Here is a 17,828-nt window from a genome sequence, read left to right on the forward strand (position 1 = left end):
GCATTTGATCTTTTACAAGAAGTCTAGAGAAGTTCGAGAAGCCATGGAGATTAGAAGAAGGGGGAGCAAGACCTTAAACAGAGAGGAGGCACATATTTCCTTAGCTACGTATATGATCCGCTTTTGAAGACTGCGAAGAGTCTAAGCCTAACCGAAACCCATCTCCGGGAAAGTGGATCAGATGACCATATCAGTCATACCTGATGAAGTCCTCCGATGTGAAGGACGAAATATTGTAGTGAGTTAATTTTCACTTGGTTTTGTCACTCAAAAATGTCTTGTTTATATATATACTTGTGTAAACAGGCGGGTAAACAGGACATGCAATTATATGTGTGCAATAATATAATATATTGAAGCAACTTTTGCAGTTTGCATAAGGCCAGCCATGTGTTTCAGAATTTGGCCGAAATACCTTATTTTGCTAATTATGGAGTTGTTTGAGAAATGTGTGATTTTAACATGTACTTTAAATTGATGGCTATCCTTCATGCTTCTTTCATTTTAGATTGGGTGAATCATGTTCCAATGTAGCTCCAGTGAAAAAATTACTGTGAGCATAAATGTGATGCGATCAAGCAAAATCAGTCGGAACTCGGCAATAATAAATTTTCAGTTTCCTATAGGAATGTAAAAGTATTTATAAAGCTGGATTTGCAGAAAATCCCATTGAAATTGAACAACGAGTTCCAAAGATATGAGCAATTAAAGAGTTATCAAAACAATAGGAAACAAAAGGAAAAATGTCCTTTGTTTGGCTATATCTCAAAATCAATATTTCCGAGTTCTGACTGATTTGGCTTGATCGCATCACAAATTTGGACGTAAGTCAAGAAAATGGACATCAGAATCCAAAAATCTAAAAATCAGCTCATATTTATGATATTTCTATTTGAATTGAAGTGTTTACGAATGAAAATAAAGGTATTGTTTTTAGCAGCTGTCGTGGATCTATCGTCTCATATAACACAGGCGACATCATTATTTTTGATGTAAAACAACTCGGCTTCGCCTTGTTGTTTTACTTACAATAATGATGTCGCCTGTGTTATAGGAGACGATAGATGCACTCAGTGGCTAAAACAATAAAATAGGCTATGGGCTACATTTTAAATTGTATGTTTCTGATGTCTATTTCTTGTCTTGCATTCACTCGGTAATTTTATGGACTCCCTTTATGTATTGCCCATATGTATTGTAATATGTACAGAGCATACAATTTATATGTGTGATGTATTATTATATAATATATTGAATAAATTTAAATTTTTATACAATTCACATATTTTGTGGACATTTTTAACTTGAGTTTTACATGGGCAGATATGTACGGTTGCATTTGGTTACTTTGGTTGTGGGTATATCTTTTTTTGCAGAAATTATGATTGAAATGGGCATTTTTTTGACTCATTGACCCTGATTACATTGATCAGCATTATTTGTTGACAGGGTGTCTACACAGTATAGTCAACTTTAAAACAAATTGTGCATTGGACTTTTGTGCCATCACTTGCTCATGTTTCAAATATCCATTTTGGACTTATTCTATAAATTGGGTGTTTGTTTATACACTGCATAAGTCGAGTTTGATATAAAATTGGATCGGTTGAGCCCATATTTATTGGTCGAGCTGTGAGTTTTAAAATATTGGGCGAGACGTAGTCGAGTCCAATATTTTACAACTCATAGCGAGACCAATAAATATTGGGCGTAAAGCATCAATTTTATCATTATTATGTTTTGGATCCAATATTATCACAACTTGGATCCATCAAAACATAATAATGATAAAAGTTGATCCATGCATGTTGTGATTAGAAGTCTTCAAAATGCAACAATGCATCTATTTCATGCAACAATACTGTTTACACTCAACTCAAGTTCCAATTTCAGGCTCTGTAAAAATGGTGTCATTATTTTGGATGTTTTCCGTCAACAAATTTAGTTGATTTTGTGAAATTTGTGTACAAACATTACCAAAATCACAGCAAATAATCAGGTTTGAAAAAATTTATCTAAAAAGGGATCATTGCCTTGGTGTCCTAACTGTCTTTAGCAGAATTACCTGCCTGCCCTCGCAACTGCCAAAATGAACTTTTTTCCCTGACACGAAAATCCAGATTTTGTTTTGTGATTTAGAAATGACAAAAACTGCTCAACAATTTAAAGGATAAGAAACCGATTCTTGATTTTATATCTATTTATATCAGGTGGCATACTGATATATTGTTGAGCACTGAACAAGCCGTCAAGCGAATTAGATTTTCCACAAGCGCGTACTAGGCACCGTCAGGGTTCGAACCTGCAACCTCCCATCAGGGTTCGAACCTGCAACCTCTCGGATTAATGACAATGTATGCAAAATATGCTAATGAGCTCATTAATATTCATAAATATGCAAATAATGTGACACAAAGGTATACAGCACATTATGCCAGCATATACTATCACCATACCAAGTTTGAAGTTGATCGTTAATTATGAATTTTAAATTAAGACTGGCAAAATGCCATTTTATTTCCGAAGCTAAACCTTTTGTTAATTAAAATTACTTTTTCAAACACATTGACCCAAGACCAGTTTCTTTTGGTTTAAATATTTAAAGAACATTCAATGTCACTATTATACATCAAAAAATTAAAACAAAATGATTTTATATTCATTTTAAGTTCAGATTTCCGGAAATTCCCTAAGATTTCCCAAACGGGAAATATACAATATCTGCGGAAGGGAAGGTGGTATGAAAGTCAAACAACGACCAAAATGAATATTTTTATTATTTCAGCAAGAGGTGGATGTAAGGGCTTTTGCAACTAAGCTCTTCATATGCAGACTTTTGTAACGATCAAGCTTAAAGACACCAATTGCTGTTCCTTTGCATATTCAGAGTCCGTCCTTTTTAGGTCTAATCTGTCGACAGCTTTTGCAGTACCACTCCTTCTTGGGTACTCTCTTTCTTTTAATACATTCCATATGGAACCATTTGATCTTACATTTTGGATCATCGCACCCAATCATCTGACCCCCCTTGTCTTCTTTGCAAATACAATATGGGTACTGTTGCGTGACATCTCTTACTTCACTTACACATAATTCTATGCTCCGTGTCAGTACCTCTGGCAAACAGTGCCTCCACCAAAACGCTGAAACGTCTGACACCATATTTGAAATGAATTCGTTATCTCTATCGATTCTGAGTACTATGACTGATTTAAGAGTCCATATAACAATGTCACCGTATTTCACATTGCACACATATATTTGAGTTTGTATTTGTGTATAATATGGATGGTCTTTCTTAACGAAATATTGGCCATCTACCATTTTCAAACACTGGGAGCTGTCTCTGCTCACTTGTACAGTATCACTTTCTTTATGCTTATATGGGCATTTTACCTCAACTACACCTGTACCATGGCACTCACAGTGCACCATTGCATCAGGAGATGCGCCAATGAATGGGTTTTCTTCTTTCAGCCAAAGACCTGTTCTGTGAACTGTTACTTTTTCGTGACAATTGGAACCATTTAGGTTGTCCAAATATTCATCGAGGGCGACAGATTCATTCTGCCTTCCCCGATCTACAGCAGCAACTCCTCTGAGGTCTGTTGTTGCTACGCCACATACTTTTTTTAACAAACTTGTAGATGGCTTGTCCATCTTCGTATGGAGAACTTGGTGGACATTCGATGCTGTTATTCTCCCTGCTCGCATCTCATGCCACAGTGTGGAATCGGATTGCTGCATTGTTTTTTCTCTAAGATTTTGTATCTGATCTGAAGTAACTTTTATTGATATTGCTGCAACATTTACAGCTGTTTCTACATTTTTGTAATTTTCTGGGTCATATAAAGTTCTCATATTTAGTGGTAGCTTCATACCTTCAGGTTCAGCTATGCATGGAGATATAGGAGCGAATGGTGCACAGTGTGCATCAAAGGAACTTAATCCTACACATGTAGGAGCTTTGTTACCTAAGTCTTCTAAGAATTTCTTTTTCTGATCTGTGGATGCTTGGGGAATTAGTGATTGCCGTTTTTTTGATAAGAGACGCTCTTTGGAAGGCTGGCTGTAGAAATTAATTTTGTGGACTGGGGTGGCTTCGATGTTTTTGGTGAATGATTTGTTCCAGAGGCATGGTTGCTCTGTACATGCGGTTCTTGTGTACCCAAGACGAACTGCTGCCTCCACCTTAAATAACACTGCAGCTACATGGGAACATGATTCGCCCAATCTGAAATGAAAGAAGCATGAAGGATAGCCATCAATTTAAAGTACATGTTAGAATCACACATTTCACAAACAACTCCATAATTAGCAAAATAGGTATTTCGGCCAAATTCTGAAACACATGGCTGGCCTTATGCAAACTGCAAAACAAACGTGCACGGCAGCTCAAAGACAAACATTTTATGTCCTCCATATTGTTGATGTTGACGTTGTCATGCGACTCAAGTATAATATGTAATTTGTACTAAAAAAAGGATATAACATTGAATCTGACATCCCAGGTTGATACTGGTTCATCAATGGCATGTGACTATGCCATAATCCAACTGAATAGTCATGGCAGGTAAAAGTAAATCATTCGTTGATCAGACTAGTGTAAGTGAGTGCAGATGGTGTTGCCTCCACTCGTCTTCTCAGCAGGTGTTATGATTGGTAGGTACTTGGTAGCATCATCAATGTGGATCAATGTGAATATGCCATAACCCAACTGTAATAGTCATGGCAGGCAAAAGTTTAGCCAGACACAAAACAGTTAAGTAATCGCAATTCACGAAGCAAGTAAAATCATGCGTTGATCGGACTAGTGTAAGTGAGTGCAGATGGTGTTGCCTCCACTCGTCCTCTCTACAGGTGTTATGATTGGTAGGTACTTGGTAGCATCATCATTAGAAAGCAGAAAATCGGTGTTAAGAATAATTAACTAATAAGAAAAGAAAAATACGCAAATTAATTTTGCAAAATATATATATATGCCAAATTTATGGTGCTTCATGAATTACCATATTAAGCTGAATCAAACCAGATCAATTTCAGTGTGTTAAATTGATCTGCCTTGCCTATCCCACCTTAGCCTCACCCTCACTCTCTGCACCCCTACCCCTCACCACACCCTATAGCCTACAGACCACTCTAACCTCACCACATTCCTTGCTCATTCATCCCCAATACAACCTTTACTCCACGACACCCACCATGCCCTACTAGTCTAATCCTGCAGGCATATAACCACATTCATTTCTCGTCAGGCTATCCATTACAAGCACCACCCACCACCCTACACAAACAGATATCTAAATAACCTGTTCACAAGGTTTGCGTAAATATTCTGGGACTGGTACCCCCACCAAGTTTGTCATCATAGCCTAGGTCATAGCCCGGGGGGCCACTGCCATTACAAGGTGGACAACAGCTTGGATGCGTGTAAAGGGTATATATTTTAATTACTATTCATGAAAATGAAACATTTGAGACATAATTGGGTCGTAATCAATCGTAGCTAACCGTGTTTTATACCGGTGACCCAGTTCGGTGACAATCCCGACTTCTGCTTACATTCTATGATTCTATTTTTAACCCAGCGAGGCAGCGACTCCGGGAGAGTTGTTGTGTGAGCAATAGCGGGACCTCTGATAAATTAGTGATAATCCCCATACAGGAGAAGGTACTACGCACACTGTCTCTACATATTTCTGCGCGATATATACCTGGGAACATAGGCTAACATACGGTGGTTCTCCACGACATAAACGGGAATTCATCCAGCAAAGGCTTACTTAAAAAGGGTATGATTTCAGACTTGATTTGAAAATACTTGTTTAGGGTGGGGAAAACATGACAAAATACTTGTTTAGGGTATTCTGAGATCGAAGGATAATTACTTGTTTAGGGTCCATTTTGAAAGTCCATACATGAGCATGGTGTCCACCTTGTAATGGCAGTGCCCCGGGTCATAGCAACTTTTCAAGATAACTTGTGCACATGTTCCCAAACACACCATACAAGTGTACACTAAATATTATCTCCCTTTGAACAGTTCAGGTGAGACAAAATTATAAAATTACATAAAATCAGCAATGTCTCTAAAAATAATTATTTCTACACATACACACTTGACACTTTACTTACCCAGCCATACAGTCGCAATGGGCTGTAATTATGCTCCCATCTTTCTGGACTGCCACCCATGGATGGTGAGGTGGGTCATTAAGCCTCTGCGATGGTTTCACATCAGCTTTCATAACATACGCTCCTTTAGATGACACATGATGGTACACCGTAGAAACCCACCCAGATATAAACTGATTGTGGGCTTCTAGTGACCTGTAGTTCTTCATAGATTCCTTTGTGAACACACCTACAAGATTAAAAGAAAAAAAAACTACTTCAACAATCAAAGGCCAAAGAAAAGGTTTGTTTTATCTGCCTCACCCCCATAATTTGGATATCTATCTGATGGTGAAAACGTTCAAAAATAAAATTTTATTTCACAATTTTTATTTTATTTTCAAAAAATCAGACAATTGCAGTATTCATTCCAATAAGCACCCAGGGCTAGGCGCTTCAAGTCATTTTGGGTAGGCGCTTATTTTTACCTCGTTAACCCAATTTTTTCGCAAGGGGTGTTTATTAGAGACAATTTTACGTATGTTATAAAAGTGTCCTGATACGTTCTAGTAGCATTTCTGATGCAGAAAATGTATTGCAAGTTTACGCAGGACTTGTAGTCCTGCAGCTATTTCAATGTATTGACATCTGTCACTTCAACCTTAATGGTACCCTTTAGCAAATTGAAAATACCCGGGGTGGGCACTTATTGGAGCATGGGCACTTATTGGAACGAACACGGTATTGCAATTGGCAAAATATAACTGGTCAAAACGGATTTATCGATAAAATAATTTTTTTTTAAATGCATACCGCAATGGATTTGTAATCACTCATTTTTTATGGCCAAAGGCTTTTTATATTAACTTAAAGGGCAGGTCTATAGCAAAAACAAGTTTATCTCTATTCGAAGAGAATAATTATTACATTACAAGTTGACACTTGTTGCAATTTTTTTGTGCGTATTTTTCCTGAAAAAGGAGAAATTGTGTGGGTAAAGTTCAGCCCCGTTTGAAGCGTACGTGTTCTCCCCCGTTTGACTGATAGCAACAATGAGTTGTACTATCACTTACCATAACAATGCTGCATAACAATATGCACGCTATTGTCTTGCGGGAACAAAGCCCACACAGTAATTGTTACTATGCGTTTGCTTTGTAATATTTCATCCAACTGAAACTATAGCATTGCAATATACAGGGAAATCAGATACATGAGTTTGTGGACTAACACGGTTTATATGCTAGTCTCAGATGAAATTCTAAGCTCAAATTATGTATTTATTTTTTAGGCCTAATATTTCTCATGATATTGATATACATGAATTGTAATATCACAATTGTCTAATATATAAAAAAGAAGCGGCTGATTTTATCCATGTTTAAAAACCATGCAATTTGTAATACTTAATTTGTAATTTTTTTCTGTGAACAGCAACAGTATACGTTCTGTCCATTGAAAGCGTTTATAGTCCCTTTTCTCACAGCGGGCACATCTCATTTCATGACATCATCGGTTTTCTAGGCCAAATCTGTCTCGTTCGAAGGAACTCACCTTTTTGCGGAATATCAATTTTAAACGTCTTATATAATCAAAAAAGGAGTCATTTTCATTGTCCTCATAATATTAGCTTGCCAATGATATGATGTTGTTTTTGCTATAGACCTGCCCTTTAAAACAACTATATATGCTTGAGCGATTGTAAAAAAAAAAAAAAAAAAATCAATTTTGATTAATTCTTTTTTAATTGGTTATTTTCGATGTATTGGGCATTGTGACTGTAATTCGCCCATTGCATGGTTCCACCATGTGCGAGGAGAGCCTCGATCTGGCAGCATGCATGAATGGGAATTCAACAACTCCTCCTATACCTTTGTACAGGAGCCAACCGTTGTTAAACCGTGATGAATCCACACTTTTACTGTACGGTAGCGTATACGCGAACGCGAGTACGCGTTACGCGAGAGCGCGTAAAATTCGTCATGCCTGGAACCTTTGTGCGTATGCAAGCTTACAAGTTGAATTCAGTATTTTCAGATAGCGGCTAAATTTTGCAGTTTTATTGATGATATTAACAGAGAAATCATCGAAGTTTTTGTAAGGCTTAGTGACATTTCCCCGTGAAATAATCGTGAATTATACGATCTTTAGCTTCTTTTCGTTGTTGAAAGGATTCAATCATGTTTCACCGTTGTTCATCACCGTTTAACAACTTCGCGTCGGCAGCGTCTGCGTGGTTTACTTAGCTCGGGCAGCTAAGCTGCCCGGCGAAAACTCGCACGCAGACGATGCGCGTTCGCATCGTTGTTAAACGGTGATGAACAACGGTGAAACATGATTGAATCCCTAATTGAACCAGTCATATAACATTGCGTAAAGTTATGTAATTCTTCCTTTCATGTCATGCCAGTTCGAGGCTCTCCTTGCATCATGGCGGAACCGTGCCATAGGCGAATAGGTTAGTGCATTTAAAAAGATTTGTGAAGAGTTGTTTCACATCTTATTCTGGTTGTAGTTTCAGCTTATAATCACCTAAATTTCAATCATCACTATCTTTTGAAAACTTTTGAAAAGTTTCTGAACAAGAAAAAGGTGAGACAAAAAGGATATAACATTGAATCTGACATCCCAGGTTGATACTGGTTCATCAATGGCATGTGACTATGCCATAATCCAACTGTATAGTCATGGCAGGTAAAGGTTTTGCCAGACAAAAAACAGTTTTAAGCAATCGCAATTCACGAAGCAAGTAAAATCATTCGTTGATCAGACTAGTGTAAGTGAGTGCAGATGGTGTTGCCTCCACTCGTCTTCTCAGCAGGTGTTATGATTGGTAGGTACTTGGTAGCATCATCAATGTGGATCAATGTGAATATGCCATAACCCAACTGTAATAGTCATGGCAGGCAAAAGTTTCGCCAGACACAAAACAGTTAAGTAATCGCAATTCACGAAGCAAGTAAAATCATGCGTTGATCGGACTAGTGTAAGTGAGTGCAGATGGTGTTGCCTCCACTCGTCCTCTCAACAGGTGTTATGATTGGTTGATATTAAAAAAAAAGGATTCGACAGTCATCAATTGATCAAGACATCATTCATCAGTCTTTCTTAGCCCTCACTCCTCATCCAGTGTTATTTGATTGGTATTATAGACATGAAATAAAAATTAAATAAAAATAGAGAGAAAGTTAGTACAGTAGTTAAGGACTTACAGCCATGATGTAACATTTATACCATAAAAATAGATCAGTATTTCTTTTCCATTTACATTTTAGGTTTTACTGTCAGATACGTCCCCTTCCAATTTTGTGTAGATTTTGCTTGTCCTCAAAATAATTGGGGGCCAAAATTAAACAATGTGCACATGGCCCCATAATCCCCAATAACGCGAGTCATGATTATTTCTAACAGTCTTAAAATCTACTGAAGTGCAATTTCTGCAAATTTAGCCAAATTACATTACATTATTTGAAACAATCGCCAATCGTGATCAAAAATTTTCAGATAAAATTCAAATAGCACTAGCGAACCATTGATCAAAATCTCTATCCGCAATCCAGGCCACTGATAACTGATGATGGATGAGGAATTATACAACGTGGAGCTATTTCAAAATGCAAGAATCAGTGAAGCATGACGAGTATTGACGACACCATCACCATGTAAACAATGGAATTTCGATCACAGGTACAGCGCACAAAAAAATTGCTTTTAAAATGACACATCGGGGAATTGTTAGCAGGATTAACATCTTAGAAAAAATTAGCAAACTTTGATCTGAATTGAAGATGCAGATAAATCATCAAAATATATTTCGGTAACATTAAATTTCACAAAGCACTGTTTATGTTTGGAAATTGGTGACGATTGAGCGACTAAAGTAAAAAGCGCAGTGATTCATAGTTGACTCATCGAAATAACTGAATCCAAATTTAAACATGAACAGAATAAATTTAGCTTCCGGTGCAGAAAGTTGCAAGGCTGTCCGATGGAAAAGATAGCAACGCACTCTAGCATCGAATGCGTAATTATAGTGTGCAATTTAGAAGCTAGAGTTCTCGCACGGTCTCATGCCAAGGCTAGGTAGTAAATCTCACGCAAAGAGCTGTCAAATGAGTAAAATCTCACCATAACTCACGCATCGTAAAAATAATTTGTTGTCTCTACCCCCCCACTTTTTAGATTCTCAAGTCAAGTGCGCGTGTGGCTCAAATATAAATTTGGTCAAAATTAACATTGTAAAAATTTGCAGTCGGCAAAAAATAATTCCGCCCCGGTACGACAGACAGTGTCTCACGCCTGCCCTAGCAATTCCAAAAAGTTGCCTGATATGAGATGAGATCGGGGATGAGATGTAACCATCGTCATTGACATTGTATCACACTCCGTGTCTGAGCCTTATCAATGAAGACTGAAGTTTACACTAATTTCATGATTTTGGAAGAAGGTATCTGTGACCCCGGGATGTGACCATGCATGATCTGATTTGCATTCATCATGTACTAACACGACGAATGGAAACAGTTCAGACCCAGAACACGATCATCATCATGTCAGAAATTAATATTTTGTTCTGGGTCTGATTATTCGGACTAAATCTATCCATGCTATTTGTTATTTACAAGATATTTAAAAGTGAGTTGTACTTCTTATTACATACATGACATCACCATGCATAATATTGAAATAATAGTAAGCTTACCTGGCGTTTCTACAAGGTACGAGTAGATGTCAGGGTACTGCACATCTGGCCACTTTGTTGGGTCCGCCAACCAGCAACTTGCCTCCAGTTTATACGGGCAATCTTGTAACCCTGCCCCCTCCAATTTGGCTAAATATCTATCGCGCGCAACATCATTTAATTTATTTGCGTAATCATACGCCATAGTGAAGTAATATGAAGTAATATATGAACAAGATAAACAAATATCGGTCTTCTCGCACCGGAACAACACCAACGACAAGAACTGTCAATCAGTGTCAACACAACACACTCTCGATTTTCGCGGGGTTTTGTAGCGTCTCTCCAGGGTCACTCCAGCTCTCCGAGTTTCCCCCATGAATCACGTGACCCATCAGCGTGACCTTTTAGCCGCAAACCGGAAGTGACGTGGCATGGACCGACAGAATTGTTTCACTTTATAAAAGCAATGGAGCCAAATTTGTTCGATCAATTACACTCTCTGGCAGAGAAGAACGGAACCTGTTTACAGTTTGAGTCAGTGTGTGTATAGCGTAAACATGGAAGTGGGGTTCTGATTGGCTGCTTCAATCGTGTGACATTCTTAACAACAAACCGATAATCTGATTGGCCAATTATGCATCAAAGTGTTGGTCGGCGAAGAGCGGCGCTCTCGAAGGGAACACAAAGCTCGCATATGTTGATCATTATCACCTCTCCAGGGATGTAAATCTTATGTAAAAAGCCGGAATTCCAGAAATTTGGCCATAAAAAACTCTGGAAATTAAAAAAAAGTTTTTTTTAAAATTTTAAAATTAATTTTTTTTGCATTTCGAATTGGATGATGATAATTTGTCATAAAAAGGAGGTGGGGGGGGGGGGGAGTGATACCCTGCAGCGTATTCCCGGGACAAACCATTAAATGTTCCATACCACTGGCAAGCCCGCGGCTACCTGTCCAAGGACCAGATGGATTTTCAGGAAATGAATATGTTGCCCATTTACATCCATGCGCATCAATCGGAGCAAATGAATGCCGTACTTCTCTGGAAGCTATCAGATATCAGAGAAGATATTTTACACTTCCCACAATGCATTTCTTCCCTGTACTGATTTGCTAGTCAGTGCAACATGTGTCGATAGTGACAAGGAATACCTCAATTGCAAGATCTGGTCGAGCTCTATTAATTGAGGTATTTTCTGTCACTATCAAACCATGCTGCACTGAATAGCAAATCAGTACAGGGAAGAAATGCATTGTGGGAAGTGTAAGATATGGAGTTATGTTGTCTTTCTATTTTGAACCAAACTGATGTGGTAAAATGAAAGAAAATAGCTGTTTCATTACAGCATCTTGATCGTTTATGCATATGAATTTCATTACTTCCCCTCCAAAGGTTGGGGTACTCGCATGGTTCATATGCTTGGACATTCACCATTCTTTCAGAAGAATGACATTATCATAATTTATTTCTCTCTTCTTACAGGGACTAAGTGGGGTCTTGGAGGTACTTGTGTTAATGTTGGATGTATTCCTAAGAAGTTAATGCACCAAGCAGCATTACTTGGAGAAGCCATTGATGATAGCAGGAAGTATGGTTGGCAGGTCCAAGATGACGTCACTCATTCCTGGTAAGGAATCATTGATGAGAAAGTTTTGGATAGAACTGACAAACCTTGTCACCAGGTTTTGCAATGATGCTGGTTTAAACTTTGCTGCAAACTTTAACGTTAGACGTGATCTAACTATGGAGGTTAGACTTGGGGAGGGATCCTTTTACTCTTTTCTTTTCCTCCTTTACACCTAGCAAAGTCCAAAAGTTACTGCAGCCACCTAATATTAAGCTACATGTATTTGCCCTTTACAAAAATATACATGTATAATAAGGTATTTTATAATTTAAATACCAGAAAGTTCCTTCTCCGTAGGACTTGTCTTTATAATTAGACCAGGTCTAAAGTTAGACCTGGTCTAACTTGTTTTGTGCATATGAAACCTAATGTTAAGTTTGTGTAGCTGAGAATCATCTGGACATTTCCCACTGGGTACCCCTAGTACAAACATACATACATACATACATATAAGAATTTATATTGTGCCTTATCATAAAATACCAAAGCGCATAGACTTGCGCTACAAAAACATGCAAATGAATATAAACAAAAACAATATTATGAAACAGGAAATAAATGTGATTTGAGGAGATCTTTGAACCTGTTAAGGGTGGGGGCCTCACGAATATGCTGTGGAAGAGTATTCCATATCCATGGACCAGCAACATGGAAAGCCTGATCCCCTAGGCAGCAGTTTGTATACGGAATGTGAAGTCTGGTATTATCAAGAGAAGAACGAAGCAAATGATGTCTGGTGTTAACATATGAATAAAGGTGAACATTATCTTGCAAATAAGTTGGAGTTAACCCATGCACACACTGAAATATGATGGTGAGAAGTTTAAACTTTATTTGTTCTTTAACTGGAAGCCAATGAAGCTCACAGAGGAGAAATGTGACACGATCAAGGGAAATGAGTCGGATGTCGCTAATATTGATTTTGAGATATTGGCAAAGCAAGTATTAAAATTCTTTTGTTTTATATTGTTTTTATCGATTGATAAATTGATATATCTTCAAAAAGAAAAGTCGTATCATCATGGAGTTTTTAGTTTCTGAAAGCACTAAATGTCCTCCTTAGAAACATATGTAAACTCATTTTCGATCAAGGTCGACATGCGACTCATTCCCCTTGATCATGTCACAAAAATGATCATGTCGCTTTAAACCACAAATAAGACGGACGGCCCGATTTTGGATGCGTTGAAGCTTGTTAAGATTAGTTTCTGTAGTTCCAGTGAGAAGTGAGTTACCATAGTCCAGGCGAGAGGTAACAAGTGCACGAACAATGAATGGCTACTCTACATGCTCTTTACTCAGTTTATAAAATCGACTTAGGGCTGCTTGACTTTAAGCATCTTGCAACAGTTTGGTGCATGCTGCTTTGTAAATATTTGAGATACATACACATACAACAGCTTTTACATAGTGCAATTTAAAAAATGATCATTGCACTTTACAATCAGAAAAACTTACACTACTACTAAAAAACAAAAACATGGAAAAGAAACAACATCTTGAGTCTTGAGTATAATACTGCCCAACACTCAAGTATGGAGACAAACGGTCAGGATGTGTGATCTGCGCTGTGGTTTAATTAATTCTTGCTAGTCTTGGTTGCTTAGATGCTTGGTTACTGCAGTTTTGAAGGTTTCTGGTTTTGTGATACTGATTAGGTGTGGTGGAAGAGAGTTCCAATCACGGATTGTTTTTGGCACAAATGAGTTTTTATAGCAATCTTTATTTGCTGATATCGTTGAGTATGATTCAGGATGATGATGCCGTGACTGGCGCTGGACGGGCTGTAGAAGGTTTCCGATGGGCAGGGACAGGTCACCTAGTCTTGCTTGTTGAAAAACGCAGAGTCATCAACAATGGTTAAAAAGATGGGTTTTTAGGCTACGTTTGAAAGTAGCATCTGTATGAAGGAAGAATGTTCTAGATTCTGAGTTCAAAGACATTGAACAATCCGTCACCTATCAGTCTGTTGGTCTTGGGAATGACAAGGCACATAAGTTCTTGATTTGAACGAAGGCTTTCCTTAGATGCCTTTAGGAGCACCTTAAACTACCTTTATAACTCATAGGGCAGTTATTTAGTATTCCTATCTTTAACCCCATGAGAACTACCTGCCAATTGGCCATAAAGAAGTTTTCATTATCAATTGGCTCAATCAGCAACATTGTTAGAATAAGTTCACTATGCACAAAATTGGGGTGAATTTTGCAAAGCTCCATTTTGATTGGTGATTTAAAGTGAAAATCACATGTAATTGACCAATCAGAGGCAATGTTAGATCAGCAGGTAGTGCTCAGGGGGTTAATTACAAACAATCATGGTTGCCTGACAGTTGCCGGCAGTTTGACATCACATGACACCTCATAATTTGCACTTTACGGCAAAATGGTCCAGAAATGGTGACAAAATTAAATTGGTTTAAATTTGTATATAAAATAAATAGCAAGCAATATAAACATGAATAATTCTTCTGCAGTTGAATTTGTAATACTGGCATTATATTATTACAGCATTAGGCGATGAAAAAAAACCCACTTTTCTACGGGCCCAGCCGACCCAGAATATGCGTTTTGGAGATTTTTTTTTAATTTGGTTAAAATCATGTAAAATCAGCTGTTTTTTGGGCCAAAATTGATTAAATTGGCTGAACATGTTCAGAATATATGTTTGCAACAAATCCTGGTAAAATTTTGGTGAAAATTTAGGTAATTTTAGCTTCCAGAAAAATAAAACGCCTGACCAACTGATCCTACTTTACAGATTCATCCCGTAGAACGGGGGGAAATCTAGTTGATTTTCATGATTAACATTAATGTACTAAATATTTTTAACAGCATAGGCCCTGCAGATTGTCCTGTAGTTGTCCATTTTAAACTTACTCGTTGCATTTCCCAGTACACAGCCAACTCTATGGCCCAGTGCACAGAGAAATTATGGTTGGATGCACTGTGATTTTCCTCTGGAGCATCTAACATGACACTTTCATTTTGTCCAAAGAGAAGTTATTCATTGGTAGAACACCAGCGCAGTTGACTTCGAAGCCTTATTTCACCCTTATTAAGATGACCGCTCTATTATAGTAACTTTGTGAAGGTGACATGGATAAAGGTCCTTAAACTGCATATTCTTTACAGGCCTCGAAATAAAAAAAGAATCCAAGGGTCCTAGGAACCTTGCCCTTGAAATTTCAAGGGTCCACTCCTCCCAGTTTTCAAGGGTCCGACCCCGGACCCTTGCCTTTGAAATTTGAAAACCCAGGTTGAAAACTTGATGGGAAACTAAAATGAAAGTGTACTCAGGGAGCTGGGCGTATTATGTGAACCATGTATATGAACCAGATTTTCCAGTGGAACAACAAAACTAGGATTTTCTGGTCTTTGCTCGTCTCAATTTTTACGGGTCACACGGACCTGTACCGTAGGAAATGTGCGGGTCCGCGCCTTCTTTCCCGGTATTTGACGCAAGGACCCGCCATATTTCGGATACTGATTCTCTCCTCATCTTGGATGAGACATCAAAATTTGTCTCTGAGGTCTCTGGATTTCAGATCAGATGTTGGTGGCTTAATCTTCATTCTCAAAGTGAGCCTTGGTACAACTACAACTTTGAGAAAATTCGCCAAAAATTCAAAATAGAAAAAAACTAACATTTGACGTCACAGATAGATTTGTACTGGACCAAACAAATTAGCGCTCATTCCATTCGGGGTCTCTACAGACTGAAATTTCAGTGCATGAACTCTCTTGTGTACACTGTAAACATCTGTTTGATAATGACCTGGCCTGCAAATGGGACGTGCTGTTCCATCTAAGATAGTAAACGATGGAGTGATTAACCCCGTCAAGCGCAAACTCAAGGAATTCTTCTGTTGTTTGTACTACGTCAGCTAAGTGTTTCTCGAATGGTTCATATTTTTCTCCATCACAAATTATTGCTATCAGAAGGTGTCTAAGAGAAGAGTTGACAGTTTTGGTGTTGTTAAGCACCATACATATTATGTTGACAAAGTTTGATAATGAGTGTAATTGACAAAATATTTTTTTAAATTTTTCTCCAAAACTGAGCATTTTTACCAAAATTTGGTGTCACAGATAGATACGTACTGGAACAAACAAATTAGCGCTCATTCCATTCGAGGTCTAAACAGACCGAAACTTTAGTGCATGAACTCTTTTGTGTCCACTCTAAACATCTTCTTGATAATGACCTGTTCTGCAAATGGGACATGCTGTTCCATCGATAAACCTCCAACAACGTTCCAGAGGAGCTCCAGCTCTCTGGATCGCTTCTGCAAAAGTCTGCATATTTTGCATATTAAGCCATTGTTGGTTCAGATTGGTAAATAAGTGACCCATCGATCGTAAATCAAATCAATCGTTATGTATTGATTAGACTAGAAAGTGTTGTATCTTCTCTATCAATAACCTTTGACAGGTCACGCAACCAGTTGGGGTACGAAAACCGGCTCAGCACTATTGCACTGAAGTGCTTTGGTACTATGAAGTAAGACCAACTTATAATAGAACATGAAATTCTAGAAAATTCACCAAAAATTAAAAAAAAAATATATTAAATAAACATTATTTAATTTGTGAAAATTAATTAAACAAAATATTGACAAAATAATTTTTTTTTTTTTTTTACCAAAATTTGAAGTCGCAGATAGATTTGTACTGGACCAAACAAATTTGTGTACATTCCATTCAGGGTCTCTACAGACTGAAACTTTAGTGCATAAACTCTCTTGTGTCCACTGTAAATATCTTCTTGATAATGACCTGTTCTGCAAATGGGACGTGCTGTTCCATCTATAAACCCACAACAACTTTCCAGAGGAGCTCCAGCTCTCTGGATCGCTTCTGCAAAAGTCTGTATGTTTTGCATATTAAGCCATTGTTGGTTCAGATTGGTAAATAAGTGACCCCATTGATTGTAAATCAAATCAACCGTTGTATTGAATAATCTAGAAAGTGTTGTATCTTCTCTATCAATAACCTTTGACAGGTCATGCAACCAGTTGGGGTACGAAAACCGGCTCAGCACTATAGCAAGTGCCAACTTATAATTGAACATGAAATTCTAGAAAATTCACAAAAAAAAAAAAAAAAAAAATATATATAATTAAAGGTCCGTAACCCGATCGACAGCATCATCCCCCGATTTTTTTCATTGTTTTGGTTTTGGTTTTGGTATCACATAATAGATACTATTTTTCTCATTACTATCCTGAAATTTGACGCTCCAAGTCGATGTATTTCCGGAGAAATCATGAATCACAGCGGTTTTTACAGGTTACCAGTTTGTAAACAATGGTAAATACTTTGGATTTCTGGGAGGGAATTATGAACGAAATATCAGTCTCTGCAACAGCTACTTTGGTTTCGCGTCATACACATTCTGT

At 37.7% G+C, this 17,828-nt stretch overlaps 1 protein-coding gene across 1 annotated transcript in view; it reads left to right on the forward strand.

The window, feature by feature from the left end:
• Nucleotides 1–17,828, forward strand: part of LOC140164687 (thioredoxin reductase 2, mitochondrial-like) — a 65,271-nt gene that overhangs the window by 26,304 nt on the left and 21,139 nt on the right. The window contains exon 4 of the mRNA XM_072188036.1: nt 12,283–12,427. Coding sequence (XP_072044137.1) covers nt 12,283–12,427 — 145 coding nt within the window. The remainder of the gene's footprint in view (nt 1–12,282; nt 12,428–17,828) is intronic.

This window comes from Amphiura filiformis, chromosome 11, assembly GCF_039555335.1.
Source record: "Amphiura filiformis chromosome 11, Afil_fr2py, whole genome shotgun sequence".
In the NCBI taxonomy this organism is placed as follows: Eukaryota; Metazoa; Echinodermata; class Ophiuroidea; order Amphilepidida; family Amphiuridae; genus Amphiura; species Amphiura filiformis.